The 19591-nt window shown below is 31.7% G+C and overlaps 1 protein-coding gene across 1 annotated transcript in view; it reads right to left on the bottom strand.

Moving 5' to 3' along the window:
- The window catches only part of Sema3e (semaphorin 3E), a 256296-nt gene that overhangs the window by 20637 nt on the left and 216068 nt on the right, over positions 1–19591 (bottom strand). Inside the window, exons 6-14 of the mRNA XM_071607884.1 lie at positions 17509–17628; positions 16589–16731; positions 15041–15155; positions 14552–14621; positions 11521–11665; positions 8928–9150; positions 5936–6027; positions 3781–3822; positions 2689–2855 (exon numbers count right to left, since the gene is read on the bottom strand). Of these exons, the coding sequence (XP_071463985.1) occupies positions 2689–2855; positions 3781–3822; positions 5936–6027; positions 8928–9150; positions 11521–11665; positions 14552–14621; positions 15041–15155; positions 16589–16731; positions 17509–17628 (1117 nt within the window). The remainder of the gene's footprint in view (positions 1–2688; positions 2856–3780; positions 3823–5935; positions 6028–8927; positions 9151–11520; positions 11666–14551; positions 14622–15040; positions 15156–16588; positions 16732–17508; positions 17629–19591) is intronic.

Consider the following 19591-nt stretch of genomic DNA (forward strand, 5'->3'; position numbering starts at 1 on the left):
ATCAGGAGTTCAAGAATGAGCAAAGTTGCTTTTCATTCCCAATGTTGCATATTTTTCTTATATCTCTAGCCTTACAAAAACTTGTAAGAGAACACTGGAAACAGACAAGATGTAAAAGCAAAGGCGGTAAAGAGACAGAGCTTTATAAATTATGGTGGATTTTGGAAGACCATTTTAAACAAGTGGTTTGGATTGTGAATTAATGTTTTTCCCCTGTTGACTCATTTTCACTTTGTGAGCAAAAAAGTATTTATTTTAATGACTGGTTTTCAATTTCGGCTCTATTCAGGTCTGAAGCAAAAATGATCTGCTATAAAAGCAAACTATTTTCCCATCATGTGCTGGAATTTATCAAAAAAAATTCTCCTTCAGGGGTGGGTGATGGTTCAAAAGAACCCTAACCACTGAAAGATCTCCATTACGTGTCTGAACTGAACTAACTCATTTATGAGCATGGCTGCTGACTTCAATCCATTACTTTTCTACTATTTGCCTATTCCTTTCACTTTTTCCAAGTTCCTTTATCCTTTTTAAAATATTACCATCCTTGTGGCTGTACAATCTTAAGATGCACCATATACCAAAAATTATTCATCTATTTAAACAGCTCAGTTAAAATTCACCATCACTCATACAAAACCTTGTTATTAAAAGCATTTGGTGCAAGGCTTATAAACATTTTTTATTGTTGCTAAACAATAAAGTAATTAGTTCTAGTAACTTGGTAAAATTGCTTTTCCTAGGGGGACTGCAGGAACAATAATGGACCATGTGTTTTGAAAAAAAGAAAACAATTTTTAATCTTTCCACCATGAAGAATGGCAACTGAGGCGATAGATGTGTTCTCTCTGATTTAATCATATATAATATATATGTGTTCAAACATTATTTGATAACCCATAAATATGTACAACTTATGTTTTTATGTATCAGTTAAAATAAATTTAAATAAAGATAAAAATATTCACTAGTATTAAATACTTTTTACAAATTACTTTTTCACCCTGGAGTCCTACTTTTTCATTCCTGAATCGTGGAATTGCATGGCTTTCCCTGAGCATCTATGCAAAGGCACAGACAATTGTTCCTTATATCTCTACCTCCAAGCCTGACCTTAAAGACTGGGTTATTTTGAGAACTGAATAAAATATTTTATTGCTGCACTAGGTCTGGAAGCTGACATGTTCAGTTGTGAGCTACTACATGGTTATTTTCAGTTCAAACCTCGAACTTAGATTCTGATTTATAGTAGATAAGGGCCAGTGAATGTTTCTTCGTAGCCCTTGTACATGGTACCATAATAAATCAATAAAAAACATTTTCATATGGGTATATTTCTTCAAGAATTGTTTTCAAATATCAACATGCATTTTATAAAATCAATTAATTTGCTTAATCTTTTTTTTTTTTGTACCAGGTATTAAACCCAGTGGTGTTTTACCACTGAGCCATATCCCCAGTTTTTTCTTTCTTTCTTTTTCAATTATTTAAAATTTTGAGACACGGACTTGCTAAATTGCTAAGGCTGGCCTTAAACTTGTGATCCTCCTACCTCAGTCTCCTGAGTCAGTGGGATTTAATTTGCTCAAGTTTTTAATATTATTGGCAAATTATTTAGTTCATAAATGTCCTTTGAAAACCTCATTTCACTATTGGCTTATCATGTATTTTAATACTTATTGGACTATTAATTTGGCTCAGGTCAAATTAACAAATTTTTTAGTTAATGGAGTTTTTAAATGAGATTGTACTATATGTGTAAACCTATAAGAAATAATTACACTAAACTGGGTTAAATTAAATCTGAAAAAGTTTTTTTTTTTTTTTAAAGTAATCCAAAGTTAAGTAGTAAGAACAAATGAAATTAATACAAACTACTTTTCAGTGGGGAAATATTATATAGTCCTATGTTTTGTTTTACTTTGTGTTTGGTCACTTTGTCATGAGAAAAAAAAAAAACATTGTTTATTCTATAAGAAATAAAAATATTTTTCTTTATTTTCCAAAAGTGAACACTATTTCATATGGCTTGAGTGAAAAAAAAAAAAAAAACACTTTATTATCAAAGTACTTTCTGAACCTAGAGTTCTCCTGTTAAAAGAATCCTGGATTTACCTTCCCTAATAAATGCCAATGACCTCATGAATTGCAAACCTTGGAGTTTGGAGGTCTTTAAGTACCTTTCATTTGTGTTGAATTAAATCACACATTTCATTAATTATACAGGTCATGCATTTGCCTAGGAGTTAAAATATTCACTTTCAAAATGAAATAAATGAAGACCAGCTGGTAGAGAAGACTTGCAGGATGTATTTCAGAACTTATTTATTTATTTTCTTTTTAAGTCTTTGAATCCTTCAAGAGTGCTGGCCTGCCATTTCCACATTTTACATTTGTCTAAACTTCTTTCATGTCTTCCAGAAAAAATTTTAGAAAACGGAAGAGTTGATTCAAACCCAGGTGGAAAAATAAAAGTCCAAAAGCCTATTCAGCCCCAATACATATACACAATAATACATGAAAGTAATTTTCAGGAAAATTTCAAGTATTATATTATGATCAAAATATATCTATGATTTATTTAAATAAAATATCATGGTTATTTCATGGAATGGGTACAAAAAAGACCAAATAAGCTTTAGCATTTTTCTGAACAAAAGAATCACTTCATTGAGAAACATGTCTCACCTTTTTGCATGTGTGCCTGTTGGGTAATACCGGGAACAGGATATGCCATCCCAGGCACAGTAAGGGTCTCGAGCTAGACAGCAGTCAGCACAAGCACTTCCGTACATGTCACAATGATGGAACCTGACTTGAGCCACAGCAGAAGAAGATCCAATATACAGCTGTTGCTATGGAAAGCAGAGAGAAACCACTAGCGGAAATGAACAACACTTAAACTGAACTATTATAACCAAATTTCCAAATTTAAACACAGACACTTCAGTAAAAGCCCAGCAATTGCTCAGGATAGATAATGGAAAATCACCACTTTCATTTTTCCATAATTTGAAATACTTTTACAGAATTAAATGCAGGAGTAATAAAATTGCTAGACTCAGCTTGACAAGAACTCAAAAAACTGTTCTTTTATTGGTTATCTAAGCAGAAAGACTCTTGCATTATCTAACACTCTAGGTCTCCTTTTAAAGATCTATAAGAACATCCAATAAGAGATTGCATAAATAGTCTTTCAAATATTGACATAAACATTTAGAAAAGTGATTTGTCTGTGTGTGTGTGTGTGCATGTGTGTGTTTGTAATGATAAAAATGGTTGTAAAATACACTAAAAGAAAAGGACTACTATTTGCTAAACATGAAGAATTATTGATAAATAAATTTGAGGCAATATATGCAACAACAGTTTCTAAAGAAGTTCACATCAAAAATTGATTCCAATGAAGAGAAGGAAAGAAGAATTTCACTACATAGTTGTGTGTTATTATTACCATTATTTCTGCATAAAAAATAGTGAAAAATAACAAGGGAATAATGTTTTATCATAAATGAGCATGAAGTTTCAGTCAAGCAAGATGTGTAAGCTCAAGAGATTTGTTGTATATCACTGAGCTTATGGTCAACAATAGTGTATTTTTAAGAGTCACTAAGAGAATCAATCTCATGTTACGTGTTCTTACCACAACAAAAGAAAATAATTAAGGGAGAAAACTGCAGCTCATTCATATAGATGAAAAGTACTAATGTTCTTACATCCTTTGGCCTTAACTAATTTACAGAACTCATACACACACACATATGCACATATACAACTTACTCTCTTGGAAGAAATCTCCATAGAAATAATTGGAACTGGATCCTGAAAAAAAAAAAATCTTTTTTAAGAAAGGAAATCACAGAATATCTACCTTAACATGGTTGTAAATCACCTGAAATCAAATAAGGCATATGAGTGGTTCTATTCCTCGCAAACTACAGCTTTCATTTTATATTAGATGTAAATTCAACTAAACTAAAATACAAGTTTTTAATTTTTTCATGGATAGGAATAGATATACAGATGAGAGAAAAAAAACGGTGAATAATCTAATCAGTTCACTGTCTCTGGAATGTACTTTTTGCATGTGCAGTTGAATACTATTCGTGCTTTCTAATTCTAGTATCCTTAATTAAAATAACGAAGTCAGAGTGTTCTTGAACCATTAAAAGTAAAATAGTTATATTCTAGAGTACTTGTTATTACTAGTAAACCATATGATCTTTAATTATTTTAACCCAAGCCTAAACAAAACACTTTCTGTTGGAGTGATCATGGTGAATCAGTATGAATCCTGGATTCTTAGAACAAGATGAATAACCTCATTTTCTTAGAATTGCACCAAAGGAGGGATGACATGTAGCATAGCTTTAAGAGTCAGCATGTGGTATTAGCTGTCTTGATTCAGAGCATCTTTAAGGAACATGACAAATTTCAATCAGTTCTCTAAGTGGAGAAATAATAGGCAGACAGAATTAACTCAGGATAGTTACCCTTTTCAGAATTATTTTTTGAAATATTTGATACTTTATATCAGTGGATTTAAAAAATATATTTTAAGCCACAAAACGCTTTATACATGAGTGTATCATTCATTTATTCATTCAGAAAATGATGTAGAATTTATATGAAAAGACATGGCAGTGCATGCTCTTCATATGAGAGCTATAGACCTATCATGAAATCAGTCCTACACAGAGGCTTAAAATACAAAATAAACAAAAGCAAAGTTCCTCTGATTAACTTAGTGTGGGGCACTGGGGAAATCTGGTCTCCAGACAGCCAAGGTAAAATGTACTGCTATTAATAAAGTGTTTTCACATATATCTGTCATCTACATATATGGATGAGTCTTATCATTTGTATATTCTCTGTGTGCAAATCCACTTACTATTAAATTAATTGTAATCCCAATATCAACAACTTGCTGTGGCTCTCATTTGAGGACATGCAGATGCACATTTTGCAGATGGTGCACTTATCAGCTGAAATCAAGTTTCAGCACCCAGGATGTAAACAAGTGTCCTTCACACTATTTAGTGACATTTCTTTACATGCTGTTTTTTGTTAGTACTTTGCTATATAAAATGACCTCCAAGCCTAGAGCTGAAGTGCCTTTTATAGTTTCTAAACTCAAAAAGGCTACATTGCATCTTAACATAGAAAATGTTTTCATATGATAACCTTCATTCAGTGAATTATAGTGCTGTTGACTGTAAACTCAGTTATTAATTAATCAACTAAGTATATAAACGGAAAGATGTGTTTTAACAGGAACACACATAAAACAATTTTATATATTGATCACTTGAAAATATTATAATCAGAAATTTGCAGGAACCTAACTCTGTATTTCCCTCAGAAGCAATGGTGATCTTAAAGACCATAACTGCTGAGAAAAATGAGACCTTTCAAAGTGTATTTATATAATATATATTATACACACACACACACACACACACACACACACACATATATATATAATTTTTTAGTCCTATATAATCTTCAGATTATTATTTTCTATTTTTAGTAAATTATATGTGTAGTTAATACACTATAATTAAAAGCAGTGTGCTTGTCGAGCCACAATGTCCACAATATGAAAACATATTACTTTTTGTAACTATTGATAGTTCATTTGTACAAGATGAGACTTTGCAACTGTCACTCTGAAATTCCTATGTAGTATGTTACTTTTTTATAGTAGCAGTTTTTATATTAAAATTATTTTTATGCTACATGAAGACAGGTCTCTTCTTTTGAAATGTCTATGACAATGAAATACCAGAGGCATTAGAAATTCAAATCATTCCTCTTGTTATGAATTCACAGCACACTTATTAGGGAATAAATGGACATAACATCTTTTCAACTTAATTCTAAATTGTAATTTTCTGCAGTACATAATCTTGGGTATATTATTTATTAAAAATACCTTGAATATCTGAAGTTCTTCTAGAATTACTTCTTCCATGGATTCTGTTTCTTGGTTGTAAATTGTGATGATTTTCAGGACAATTCCAGTATCTGTAAGAAAGCAAAAAAAGAAAAAAGAAAAGAAAACAGATAAACTAGAAGGTATGCCACAATTGATTTTCATACAGTTAAAACCACATGAAACTATAAATTCAAATAAGATGTGAAATCATAGATGCATTAAACATTTAATCGCTGCAAGTTAAAAACCATTTGACTACCTATATGCCCATATGGTAAATTAGTAAAATTAAGAATTTTATACGCCTGGCCAAAAGAATTAAAACAAACTCTCTCTCTCTGTATATATATGTATATATATATATATATATATATATATATATATATATATATATATATATGCATGTGTTTACATATCTGTCTATATGTATATGTGTATATATATATATATATATATATATATATATAAAACTATTAATCCAAAATTTCCACTAACCAAAAAGAATAAAAATATTATTTTGAAAACACACACACACACACACACACACACACACTCATTCAAGTGGTTTAATCCAAAAAATTCAATTATAAGTTCAGAAACCAAAATGTCTTTTGGAATTAATAAATATACAATATGCCATATTATTCTAGCTTGTTCTACAATGTGTGATGCAAGAAAATATTTTACCTTGGCTACTTTCATGTTAAGAAACTATTGTTTTAAATTTAGGGAACATTCTAAGCAACATGATACAGAAATAACATATACACTTTTTATTTGTTTGCTTTTGTGGGGCTGAGAATGAAACCCAGGGCCATTTGCATGCTAGGCAAGTGCTCTACCACTCAGCTATACCCCCAGCTCTAAATACACTTTTAAATTAAAAAAAAAAAAATTACGTTTACACTATTTTAGAAAGTATTATGAGTCCTCCCATACCAACCATTTAGCTTTCACAATTTTATAACACTTTATAATTCTATATTTATATTTCAAAATTCCATTTTATTTTTATTATTCATGATATTCTAATCTTGTTTCTTCCAATGAAAACTTTAAAATACAACTAATTTAGCTGCACAAATAATTTCATATGGTGTTAGAAGTAACAATTCAGGAGGAAAAAACTTTGGAAATGTTGATTGAAGGGTTTTTATCATATTTGAGCTATTTGTTGAAAAATTATCAAATCTTGTAACTGGATTAATAAAGCCGAATGGTAATTAAACAATGGAAATTACCTGATTTTCAACTAACTAAAAAAATATTATCTTGAAAAGTAAGCACATATTAAATTGTTCTCAATTACTATATCAGGCAAAAAGAAAAGATGTAAGTCAGATTATTAATTTGCAACTACTGATTTTGTGATAATGACTATACATGTGTTGCATTAAAGCCTACATCTGATAAGTATTGGGAGAAATAAATACAAGTTGTGATATTTTCCAGTCTATTCATCACATATTCATCAACCATGTTCTTTTCTTCTGAAAACTTGTGTTTTAGTATGATGCTGTTTTTGAGTTAAACATGGTATGTTTGATAGCACAAATATATATCTGATACTTCTGTAATTCTCTCAAAATATCTTTGGTCAATCTGCAAGAAAATATGTCTTGGACTGTTACTTTATTTTATGATCTCCAGAGCATTTTAAAATAATATGTTTGCTTAATTTTTATCAAATACACATCTTGTTTATGGAACCTCCACCTTTTCTTTTCTTTTTTTTTTTTTAATCTCTGTTGGAAGTCATTATGAGTAGACTCATTGCCAAATAATTTTAGGTTTCCTTGAGAAGTATGATACATTGATAATCTTGAACACAAGAAAAGCATAATATTAATATTAACTTCTTAAAATGAGTAGATAAATTATAGCTTGTACCAGAGATCAATTTATGGAAATAAGATTTATATTTCCTTGCTTAAATCTTTTATTATTTTCCAAGCATGCATATTAGTAATACATCCTGATTACTGTACTGAGCATATTCCAATATCTCTTCAGAGTTATAAGTCTGTGATGGATGTTACATAGTGTAGAATGCTTACTCCTCTAAAGAGCAACTGCTATAGCAATCATTATGCTGCATAAGAAGAAAGAAAGAAATGATGGTTTTAACAAGTTTTAAAATTGCTATAGCTCTTTAAAGTATTTCTCAGTATTTGTTCCATTACTCTGAATGTGAAATCTAGGTTCTCGTCCACAAATTAAAGCAAATGTATGGCATTAATTGAAATTTTGAATTTATTTGCAATTTTCATTTTTAGCATATTCATTATACTTCATCTTCTTAACCCAGTATATTATAGCTTTGGGGTAATTGTTTATCTGCATCACAGGTAACATTTGACCTCCTGAGTACAAAAGTATTTTTCTGATGGAGGTTGATAAGCATTTTTGTGATTACAGACTTGTGTGATGTTATTGTCATAAATTGTTTGTAGAATCATAAGCTCAGTAAGTTCAGTAAACTGAGCAGCTAAAGGCAAGAAAGGGGCTTTGGGGCTCACAGGAGAACCATGCTTCCCACGGTACCCTTTTTCCATTATATAAGATCCATTGGAATCAACTTGTTTATGAAGATCAATTATTCACTTCTTCAATTATTTCACGTATGTGAATGTATTAAGTATTGAAATTGTGTCAGGAATTGTGTGTTATAACAGCCCTAAATTCTCTCTTTGATTATGTCACCATTCCTCAGATCTGGAACAAGAGTGATGACCACACAATTTGTTACCTAAATCATGATAGTTTGGACAATGAAAGTATCACTCATGGTTCGACGACAGGCATAAATCTTGCTGTTGCAGTCACATGATGGAGACTCTCACAAGTGTTCTTACTTCAGATGAGTGGTGTGCAGATGGGCTAATGGGATCATCTGGACACTTGTCCATAGGTGCTTTCTTAAACACTATTAAAGTTATTATCTTAGGGGCCAACTGAAATGCCTTGATATTTTCTCTTGTCTCTTTACCTGTACCAATAAATAAGACATCATATTGGCCATCCTCAGCTTCCACTCTGTCCACAGCTATTTGTTTCAGATTATATTTTCCATCTGTTTTTACCAATATTGGTTTCTTATGAGCAGGTTTTATAGACTGGTACATTAGTGGATGGCTTCTCGCAAATCGAATGGCATCATCAGGGTAATCTTTGGTGGTCCCATACCTCCCTCCATTCACTTTGCTGGCACACTGAAATGCAAGCAGATTAGACAATTATTTCTGCCTTAAATCTAAACAGTAAATTTATGATCCTTTATAAGAAGAATTTAAAAAGTGGGAGCTGTTCAATTAATCAACTGTGCATTTAAAAGTATTTAGTAGCCATATATTCTTCATTACAGAAATAGACTCAATTAAAAATTGCAATGGAATGCCAAATTATTTTAAACATGCAGCCCTAAAAATATAAAGAAAGTAGCAAAATCTTGGAAAAGTAAAATCCATTTAATACCAGGACAGTTTGGGGCTGGCAAAATTCTGTAACAGTATAAATGCTAAAATTAATTATCCTGATTTAACTTTTAACATTGTGAATTCAAATTTGAAGGTAAAGAATCTCTCAGAAAAACAAAGTCTCTTTGTGGTGCTAAATCTTCTCTCAAACTAAGAATCACAACTGCACAAAATATCTTTTCAATTATTGAGACTATGATAAGTATGACTGGTGAAGGTTCTGATTGACTAAGAGACTACAGGATTTTAATGCTGTAACATAGAAACCTATTCAAATTTCATCACCATTAATTATTGAAAAAAAACCCTCTCCATGTTGTGCTACTATAATGTCTATGAATTTTCATTATTCTTGTATGGATTAGACACAATAAGCAAAAAACTGCAAACATTTGTTATAACATGTCTCAATTCTTAAATCACTGAATCTAAAATTGCTCACCAGCACTTTAAGTTACTTCTTGGGATACCTTCAACTCTGTTGATTCATGCTTGTTAATAAGGAATCCCTCATTTCATGCATTTATTTTTCCAAAACCAGCAGCAAATTCAATGATTATCTTGATAAAAATTTTCCACTTTAGAGTATAAAAACATTACTTTAGTAATCAGATTCTACAAAGAGTGCATTTATAATGGTTTGTTTTTTAAAAATCAGGCCATATTTCTTAATTTGGCACAAAATTTTCACTTGCTTGCACTTTGATGATACATAATTAGAAACATTTTGGATTATCTTGGAAGCAGTTTAGTCACTTCCTACAATCTCTATAAGGCCAAGTGGTTTAAAGAAGTCTTTCCAGCAAAGCCACAGAACTGGGTTTTCTTCATGTAAAGTGTACTTTTCAATCAATGGAGTGAAATAAAATATATACTTTATGTTTTACTGGAAGTAATAATTTTAAGCCAGTGAAAGAGAGTGATTATAATGGGAAAGACTTACACTTGTTAATGGAGGAAAGGTTTGTATCCACTTTGGGATTGACTCTGCAAAAATGGTTTCTATTTGGCTTGCAAGTGATTATGGAATCAGGGTGGTGATGAGATTTCACCAGCTGCTCATGAAAGTCTAGATGTTGACTTGCATGACAAGTTAAATGTTTGTTCCCCATGCCTCACACAGCACCTAGAGTGATATAACATTTTTCCAACATAGTTGCATATAGGATCCATGATGTGAAACCATCACCATTATTATCATCATCCAAATTTTAGACATGTATGCAATTAAAAGCACAAAAGTCTGAATGGCTAATGAGGGGAATCTTATTATCCATGATTCAGAGGCAAGTGGGACAATGTCCCATACTCTACCTATACTTTTTATTGGCACTTATTTTTTTCAAATAGGCAATAAAGATATGAAGCAAGGTGTTAAATATCCTAAGAGGGTGGAGAAAAAGAACTTCTTTTTGATCTGCTAAATAACAAGTAACAAGAAATTTTGGCCTAGAGAACTTAGAGGTTAACCCATATTAGAACTGGAGGCCTAGCATGTGCAAGGTACTGGGTTTGATTCTCAGCACCACATATAAATAAATAATATAAAGGTCCATTGGCAACGAAAAAAAATATTTAAAGAAAGAATATAAAACCTGGGAGAGCTCATGTACAATGGCATAATTTGGTGTGAACATACTCTATATACTGAGTTATAAAAAATTGTGCTGTGAATGGATAATTATGAATGTAATGCACTCCACTACTGTCATGTATGTAAGAAATAAATAAAAAAAGAAAGAAAAAAAATATAAAACCTGGGCAACATTTTCTTGATTAGAAATTACATGTGATACTAATTCTCCTCAACAGGCTGGGAGGAAAATATATGATTCTCATTTTATTAGATGTTTCTGTATTCACCAGTACCCTTAAAAGTAAAACTTTAGGTGGAACTATTTAGCCAAAATATCAATAATTATATAGACTTTATCATACTGCTACAATGTATCCATTATGTTCTTTTCATCAAATAACAAGCATATAAGAATATGAAACAGTTGTTTCTTTATCCTCCAAGTATACTTTAAATATACAATTCCTTAATTGCTTAATTGTAAACTCTGGCAAAGCATGTGAAAAACTGATCAAAATAGCTGAACTTACAGAACCAGGCCTTGGGTAAGGAACTTTTCCTTCATAGAGTGACCAATGGTATTCAGGTCCTTCTTTATGTGCATATGGTCCATTAAAAGCTGCCCGGATGCTAGACATGTGATAGACACAAATAGCATGCCCTCTAAATATATTACTGAAAAATAAAAAAAAATTTAAAAAGTAATTACTCTTTGGGAACCAACAGTTCACCTGGTCAAATATTCCAACATACATAGATTAAAAAGATCTTTTGGGTAAAAATTTTGCAATTCCTTTAAACATAGATTATTCTGAAAATATTAACTACTGCAATATTTTAAATATTGAAATTTCAAAATGTAACATTTCTTTAATTTACTATTTATGATAGCTTAAAATTACCCTTTTAGAAGACCATTAAAGAAAATCTGTAACTTCAATTTATTATTGTTAAATCGCATATTGTGTTTTTTCATTTTTGTTAAGGAAAATCTGACCTACAGTTAAAAAGATTCATCCTCATATTTAATTACCCATTTTAAGTTATTATCTCTTTTTACATTGTTTTATCTTCAAAGCAGACAGTTCTTTTAATCACCATACTATTAATATTGCTAAAAGTTCTATCCAAGGGCTGGGTTGTAGCTCAGGGGTAGAGCACTTGACTCACACATGTGAGGCCCTGGGTTCAATCCTCAGTACCACATAAAAATAAATAAATGAATAAATTATTTAGATTCTAATTAGATAATAATAAATTATTTAGATAACAAATATATTGTATACATCTACAACTAAAAAATATTTTTTAAAAAGTTTTATCCAAATTTTATTAGATTTCTCAGTGTATGTGATATGAAGAGAAACTTAATGTCTCCTGAAAACTTAAGACTCTGTTCCATTCTTTTATCCAGAGGTCTCATAAACATTAGCACACTTATTGAATTCTTTCCTCTAGTTCACTGAAAACTGTGCTATTGTGGGAAGATGACTGGCCCGAATAAATTAAACTTGAGAAAATTTACTTAAATTCTATAAAGCTCAGCTCCCGCACCTCCAGAAGTAGCAGCAATTAAAATGATTTTCTTGATAAAAATTTCTATTTTCAGAGGATAAAAAAAGCAGTTGACTAACCACAGCAAATTTTATTGTGGGTATTTGGAATCAGATTCTGCAAAAGGATATTTCTAAAAGATTTTTTTAAAAAAAAACAACTGGCTGTATTACTTAATTTGTCATGATCTGAATGAATTCTAACATCTTCTGAACCTCTGTAGTATGAGAATGGAAATAAGTGATGTTGTGAAAGTGTTTTCTAAAATGAAAAATTCTGTATAAATATAGGATTTCCTACACCTGTAGAACAGCAGTAATGTTACTGTCTAAGGATATCAAATCAACATTTTATAACACACCTTGAAGCAATTGCAAATGCCTGGGATACTGATGAAAACTAGACATAGTCTTTCAACTAAAGTGACAATAAGCCTTTGATCACTATTCCATGAATATCAACCATTCTATGTCAGGTAACAGCTGGGAGCTTTTTTTCTCAGATTTGTATATGAATTGAACAGTCAAAATGGAAATTACAGAAGAAAAGCTTGTCTTTCTTTTTTCAGAAAAATCCAATATGCTATCCTTTAGGAAAGTGGCTTATAAATTGATCATACTAATCCATTAAAAAGCCTATGCATTATTTCATAACTTGAGTTCGTTGTATAAAGCCATTGAGTGTTCAAGAAACATATAAATTATTTACTGGCATATGGAAGAAAATGAAGTAAAAGAAAATTAAGGGACTTTCAATGAACTGTGATAGCTGCCAATCTTTATTAAATATTTCTTTGCTCAAGAAATAATTGATAGAATGTTATTTCCATGTTACCCTGTTGCAGAAAAAGGTCTCTTTACAACAGCACCATACTTGTTCAAGGAGCTTATATTTTTTCCAAAGTGAGCATTTGAAATCACCTGCTGAAAAACTCAAAAAGGCTGTGTGGAAAGTCTCTAAGTAAAGTACAGTATACAGGGTCATGGACAGTTTATGGCCAATACAATGCAAATGAGAAACTGAGTAAGATCATTGCATCTCTGCTGAGAGAGTGAGATATATTCTTTATTTCTCACTCAAATCATTTTATCCATTCTCTGCCTTATTTGGAAAGATACTGAGGAAATTGTGTACATAAACTTTCAACCAAAACATATTTTAGTCATACTTTTTCATCCATGAATGAACTATTATTTCACTGATAATCTGTTATTTTTCCTTTATATTCTTATACAAATATATAAGAATGTAAAGGAAAAATAACAGATTATCAGCACTAAATTGAATAGCATATTTGAAAGAAGGAGAGCAGATCATAAAGGTGTTGACTGTGAATATACATTGGAGGAAGATGGCCAGAACAAATGGGCAGGAAGATTGCTTAGTGACTAAGGAACCAAGGGCTATTTCCTGGACATGACAATTGATATGTGTTGAGAACTGACACAAACCAATGTTGGAAGACAAAGTCATTTCAAGCAAAAGAAGTGAACAAATAAAAATACTGTGATGGTATTTGGCAATATAAGCACTAGAATCTGTCAACATATTATCTTGTCAGTGGAGGGCTCACGGCAGGGGTGGGGAATCTTTCAAAGATGGGTGGGTAACCGTTATTAAAGAACAATAAAACTCTGGCTTAGAAGGTTCAATTTGATAAGACAAAAGAATTATCCTGGTCTCTGAAACATTAAATCAATATCTGACAAATTACATGAGAAAAAAAGTTGTCCTTTTTTTTGTAGATTAGAGAGGGAAGAGGTCAGGATATTAAAGCACATGAGGATGCTAGGATACCGCATACAAAAACAAGAATCTGGACTGAGATTGTGGCTTTGAAAATGAGCTGCAATCGTGGGTGAACAAGGAGAAGTTGGTGATTTAAAGTACAGAAAACAAGAATGATGACTGGGTCAATAGTATTTCCAAGTTATATAAACCATGAAAGGAGAGTCTAGAGAGACAATTCTTGCTTACATTTTTATATTGACTGTATAAATCTCTCACCTGGTAGTGTTAAACAGTCCAAATATCACTGGGTTCTTATGATCTCTGGTAGGCAGCAAAAAAACATCCTCTGAAAAATTAAAGACCCATCTATCAATTGGAGTTTTTAGCCCTCTTTACATGCAGAGAAAACATATTCACATGAAATAGTTTAGAACTTATTATAGATTTAAAGACATAAATTTCCAAATACACCCAGACAACTGTGACCAAAACATAACAGGGTGAATCCTTTCAGTGTTCTGGGTTTTTAGCTAACCCACACAGACGGAACCAGAGGCACTGACTCTAAACTAATGAGATGGATCTCCTTTTTTTCCTGCAACTCCTCTGCTATCACCAGGCACCTGGTTAAAATGAAAAGAATAGAAACATGCTCTAGGTTGGTGCTCTAGTCAAATTTTGCAGGAAACAAGTTTTCCACATGTACCAGACATAATGAGAGCTACACATCAAAGAGTAAAATTTAATTCTCAAAATAATACTTACCTAATTCATCAAAATATGTATCAATTCCATTCATTCCGGGTACTGAACAAACCAGTCTTGCTTTGAGGAACGTGCTCCATTTATTCACTAGTATTCTCTGCCCTCCCACATCATTCTGTGAAAAAGAAAACAGGTAAATGGGCACATAAAGAGCTTTTACCAACAACAGATTTAGTATTAGTCAATGTGCAGATGTCAAGAGTTATAGCTTTTTTTTTTCCTATTTAAGAAAATTTAGCATAAGCCTCAAATGAATACTAACATATATTCCTATAGTTTTTGTTTTGTTTTGTTTTTCACATTCTGACTTGTCAGTGTATTATCACTCTGAAGTATTCAGTCTGCTTTCTAGGTATTAAACAATGTTAACATAGTAGTCTCTTTTAAATGAAGGAGTGGGCTTTATGACACTGTAACCTTTATTTTGTTGATAAATAATCTATACACACACACAGAGAGAATGTACACATAACTTACATATGTATGTATGCATACAAGTTCTTTAAATTTTTTCTTTGTCCTCTTTTGTAGTGCTAAGGATTGAACCCAGGTCCTCACAAATGGCAGGCAAGCACTCTACCACTGAGCCACATCCCAAGCCCTCTTAAATCTACACTTAAATTGATTCTTAACTGACAGATTTACTTTACATTTGTAATATTATTAGCAGTCTCTAAGTACATGTTGCTACTTCAATTTGTTTGACTATTCCAAACCTGACTGAATACTCAAACTACAGATTTTTTTTCTATAAAGTCAACCAACTTGAATTATTCAAACACAGTTGTGTATATTATTTAGATTGTGGACTAAAGAAACAAAAAGATTTTGGTTTATTTAATTTGGTTTATTAATGTATTTCATTAAAAAAACCCTCAAACTTCTTTTTAGGAAGAAATACAGACTAACTATAGACTACTTATTATAACTATAACTTAACTGTAACTCTAAAACTAACTATAGACTGTTTATAGTAATAGCTTTGAAAATGAGAAAAATCATACAAAATGCAGATTAAAAAACGCAGATAAAACCTGCACTAGATATGAAGTTTTTATAGATGTGAAGTGTTATGGTTGGATGTGAGGTCTCTCCCAAAGTTCATGTGTGAGACAATGCAAGGTTTAGAGGAGAAATGATTGGGTTACAATTAGTCCAATCAGTGAATGAGTCCCCTGATGGGATTAATTGGCAATGGAAGGGTGTGGGTGGAGGAGGTGGGTCCTTGGGGGTGTGCCTTTAAGGTATATATTTGGTGTCTGGCAAGTAGGTTTCTTTCTCTGCTTTCTGAACATAATGTGAGCCACTTCCTCTGCCATACTCTTTGGCCATGTATTTCTGCCTCACCTCAAGCCCCAAGGAATAGTCAAAGCAGTGAAAACTCTGACTAAAACATGAATTATAAATCTTGTTTTATTAAATGCCAATTTTGGATGCCTATAGAATACTAAATATTTAAAGCAGAAACCTACTATAAAATTTGTAACAAATGCATGGCCATAGATTGTGAGATAAGCAATTTTAATGAGTTAGAAACACCATCCTCACCACGCAAAGTCGCCCCACTCTGGTGTATATCGAGTGGGCATTGCTTTCTTCCTCCAGGGCCTTCTCAGTAAAAAAGAAATACACTTTGTTGTCATCTCGGTCTTCATTGTCAGGAATCATATATGCACCTACAAATTTTGGTTCTATAGGAGTAAAATGTGAAAGAAAAATGAAAGAGATATAATAACAAAATGAGGTTATCCTAATAAATTACGTGTCAACTGAAAGCTTAACTTTAACTCTCATCATTTTATTAAAAAATACATATTCCTTGAAAATTTTAACCAAACAATTTTTAAAAGGGATAGCTATCTCTATTTTATTTGCAAGTCAACAAACATTTTTAAATTGATAATGATGATAATATGCTACTTAGAGTTACCATGTATTTTTAAGCTTCACAAAAATGCTGAAAATGAAAATGTTCACCATAAAATGAGCTCCTAGACATAACAGCATAAAAAAAAATTATAAATAATATTCCTTACAAAGAATTCTATCAGTAAATGGGTAGTGACCTTTCTAAAGTTTTATATCTAAGGTGCCATGTGATCCTATTAAGACAAGAAAAACAAAGCAATCAAGTCATTAGAAATTATACCAATTGATAAGAACAGAAAAACCCTATTGTATGATGAATTTTTCACTTTTCATATATTCGCTTTGTTTTATTCATTTAAATTTTGATTTCTAAGCATTGCTAGGAAGGTAAATTGATTTTATAATTAAACCAATCCATATGAAATGATGAACACATACCATATAGATTTTACCTCAAGGATTTTGCCAACAAAAACATTCTCAAATCTGTAAAAACTCTAAGCTATATTTATATTGTAATTATCAAAGTGGCAAAATTATCCATGAAATCTAGGCTTGTATTCAATTCTAATTTCCTCTGTATTCTGACTCAATCCTACCTTTCAATAGACGCTCATCATCATGCTCAGTGCGAATATGGGCAAGTCGCCCCATGCTCCGGAAGATGGCAGCATCTCTGCCCCAATAGTCACTGTAGAGTCCAGCAAATAGTTCACTACCTATGTGGACATGTCAATTACAAATAAGTAAGTATTTATTTGTCTCTCTATCTGAAGACAAAGTATCAACCACAATTAACATTAAACACATCTGGTTCCCAAAACATATTCAACCTTATGATATTAATGCTATTGTTGTTTAGGACATGGAAGGTATACTCAAACTGCCAGGGTTTGAATCCTGACTCTGCCACTTACTACCTGTGTGAACTAGAACAGGTTGCTTAAACTCTCTGTGCCTAGTTTTCTTCTTCTGTGAATAAGAAAATGAGCCGTACTCGACAGAATTGTTAAGAGCTAAACCTTGGGACAGTTACTGGAAAATACTTGGTAAATAATATGGCAAATTTTGGTAAGTAATATGGTTTTATCTTCTTTTACTAAATGTATTTTAACCTTCATATATCAGGTCATTGTTATTATTATTTTTTCAAGTATTATATGTTAGTTTAGTCAAATTCTTCTTTTATCAGGAAATTGCTAGCCAGATGTGGTAGCTCACATGTGTAATCCTAGTAGCTTGGGAGGCTGAGTCAGGAGGATGTTTAAAGCCAGCCTCAGCAATTTAACAAGGCCCTAAGCAAATTAGTGAGAAAAAAAAAAAAATTTAAAGGCTGAAGATGTGGCCCAGTGGTGCTTTTAAGCATGTGATTTCAATCCCTAGTACGAAAAAGAAAGAAAGAAAGGAAGGAAGGAAGAAAGGAAGGAAGGAAGGAAGGAAGGGCTATAATTATCATAATTTTATTGTGGTAACTATAAAATCTGTCAAAGCTGTATCTAATCCAATAAGTATTTAATTCATAAGTATATGTTTGAGTCAGATAGGAAGGATATAAGAAAAATCTCAGGATTTAATCAAGCCAATAAGAGAATGACTGTAAGATGTTAGCTGCAACATATGGCCTAAGTCATAGCTTTAAAATAAAGTTGAGGAATTACACAGATGTATTCAGGAGCTCCAGAAATGTCTTTTGAAGCAGAAATATAGGGATTAAAATTAGATTAAGAGAACAAAAAAACATTTTAAACAAATAAATAAGAATGTAACCTAAATCCCCAAAATATAACCACCTCTCAAGTATAGGAATTTGGAATCCCTTTTCTTCTGCATGGCTTCAAAAGATAATCAGTGTGGCCAGAAGTGGTACCAGGAAAACTGTCCTGGTATACCCAGTTAAGGTGTCCTGTCCTAGGCAAAAAGCTCTGGCCAGTAAGCAAATGATAACATTATATGATTGGAAACAACAACCTTAATTTAGGGTGGTAATATTATTTTCTTAATGAGCATCATAGAACTCTGGTGAGAGTTAAAAACAAATACAATATGACTATGTAATCCAATATGGATGCTTTTATGAATTCTGAAAATTTGGAATGGTACATACGCATACACATGCTATTTAAGGTGTTTGAAGTTTAAAAGAATTCAAATCAATTGTACTTCCAATTTAATATATCAAACTATGTAATCAATTTTAGAATTAAGATTATTAACATTATAGTCATGGAATTTTGACCAAATCAATAAACCAAATTTTAGAGAACTTGAGTTTCTTAGTTATAAAATTTATTTATTGAATTTTTAAAAAATTTGTCTTAAATTTTATGAAGATTCTATCCCCTAAAGTAAAGCCCTTAAGATTTTTAAAAAATTCAATATATTCAATATATTTGTATTTTTATGGTTTAGACACAAGGTATTGCCCAAAAGTTCATGTGTGAGATAAGGCAAGAAAGTTTAGAGGTGAAATGATTGTCTTATGAGAAGCTTAAGCTAATCAGCAGATTAATTCATTGATAGGGATTAATTGGGTAGTAACTGTAGGTAGGTAGGGTATGGCTTATGGCTGGAGAAGGTGGATCACAGGTGGTGTGCCTTTGGGTTTTGTATTTTATCATGGCGAAGAGAGTTATTATCTGTTTCTCTGATTCCTGGTTCTATGTCTTCAGCTGCTTTCCCCCT

The sequence above is a fragment of the Marmota flaviventris genome, chromosome 1 (assembly GCF_047511675.1).
Source record: "Marmota flaviventris isolate mMarFla1 chromosome 1, mMarFla1.hap1, whole genome shotgun sequence".
Lineage (NCBI taxonomy): Eukaryota > Metazoa > Chordata > Mammalia > Rodentia > Sciuridae > Marmota > Marmota flaviventris.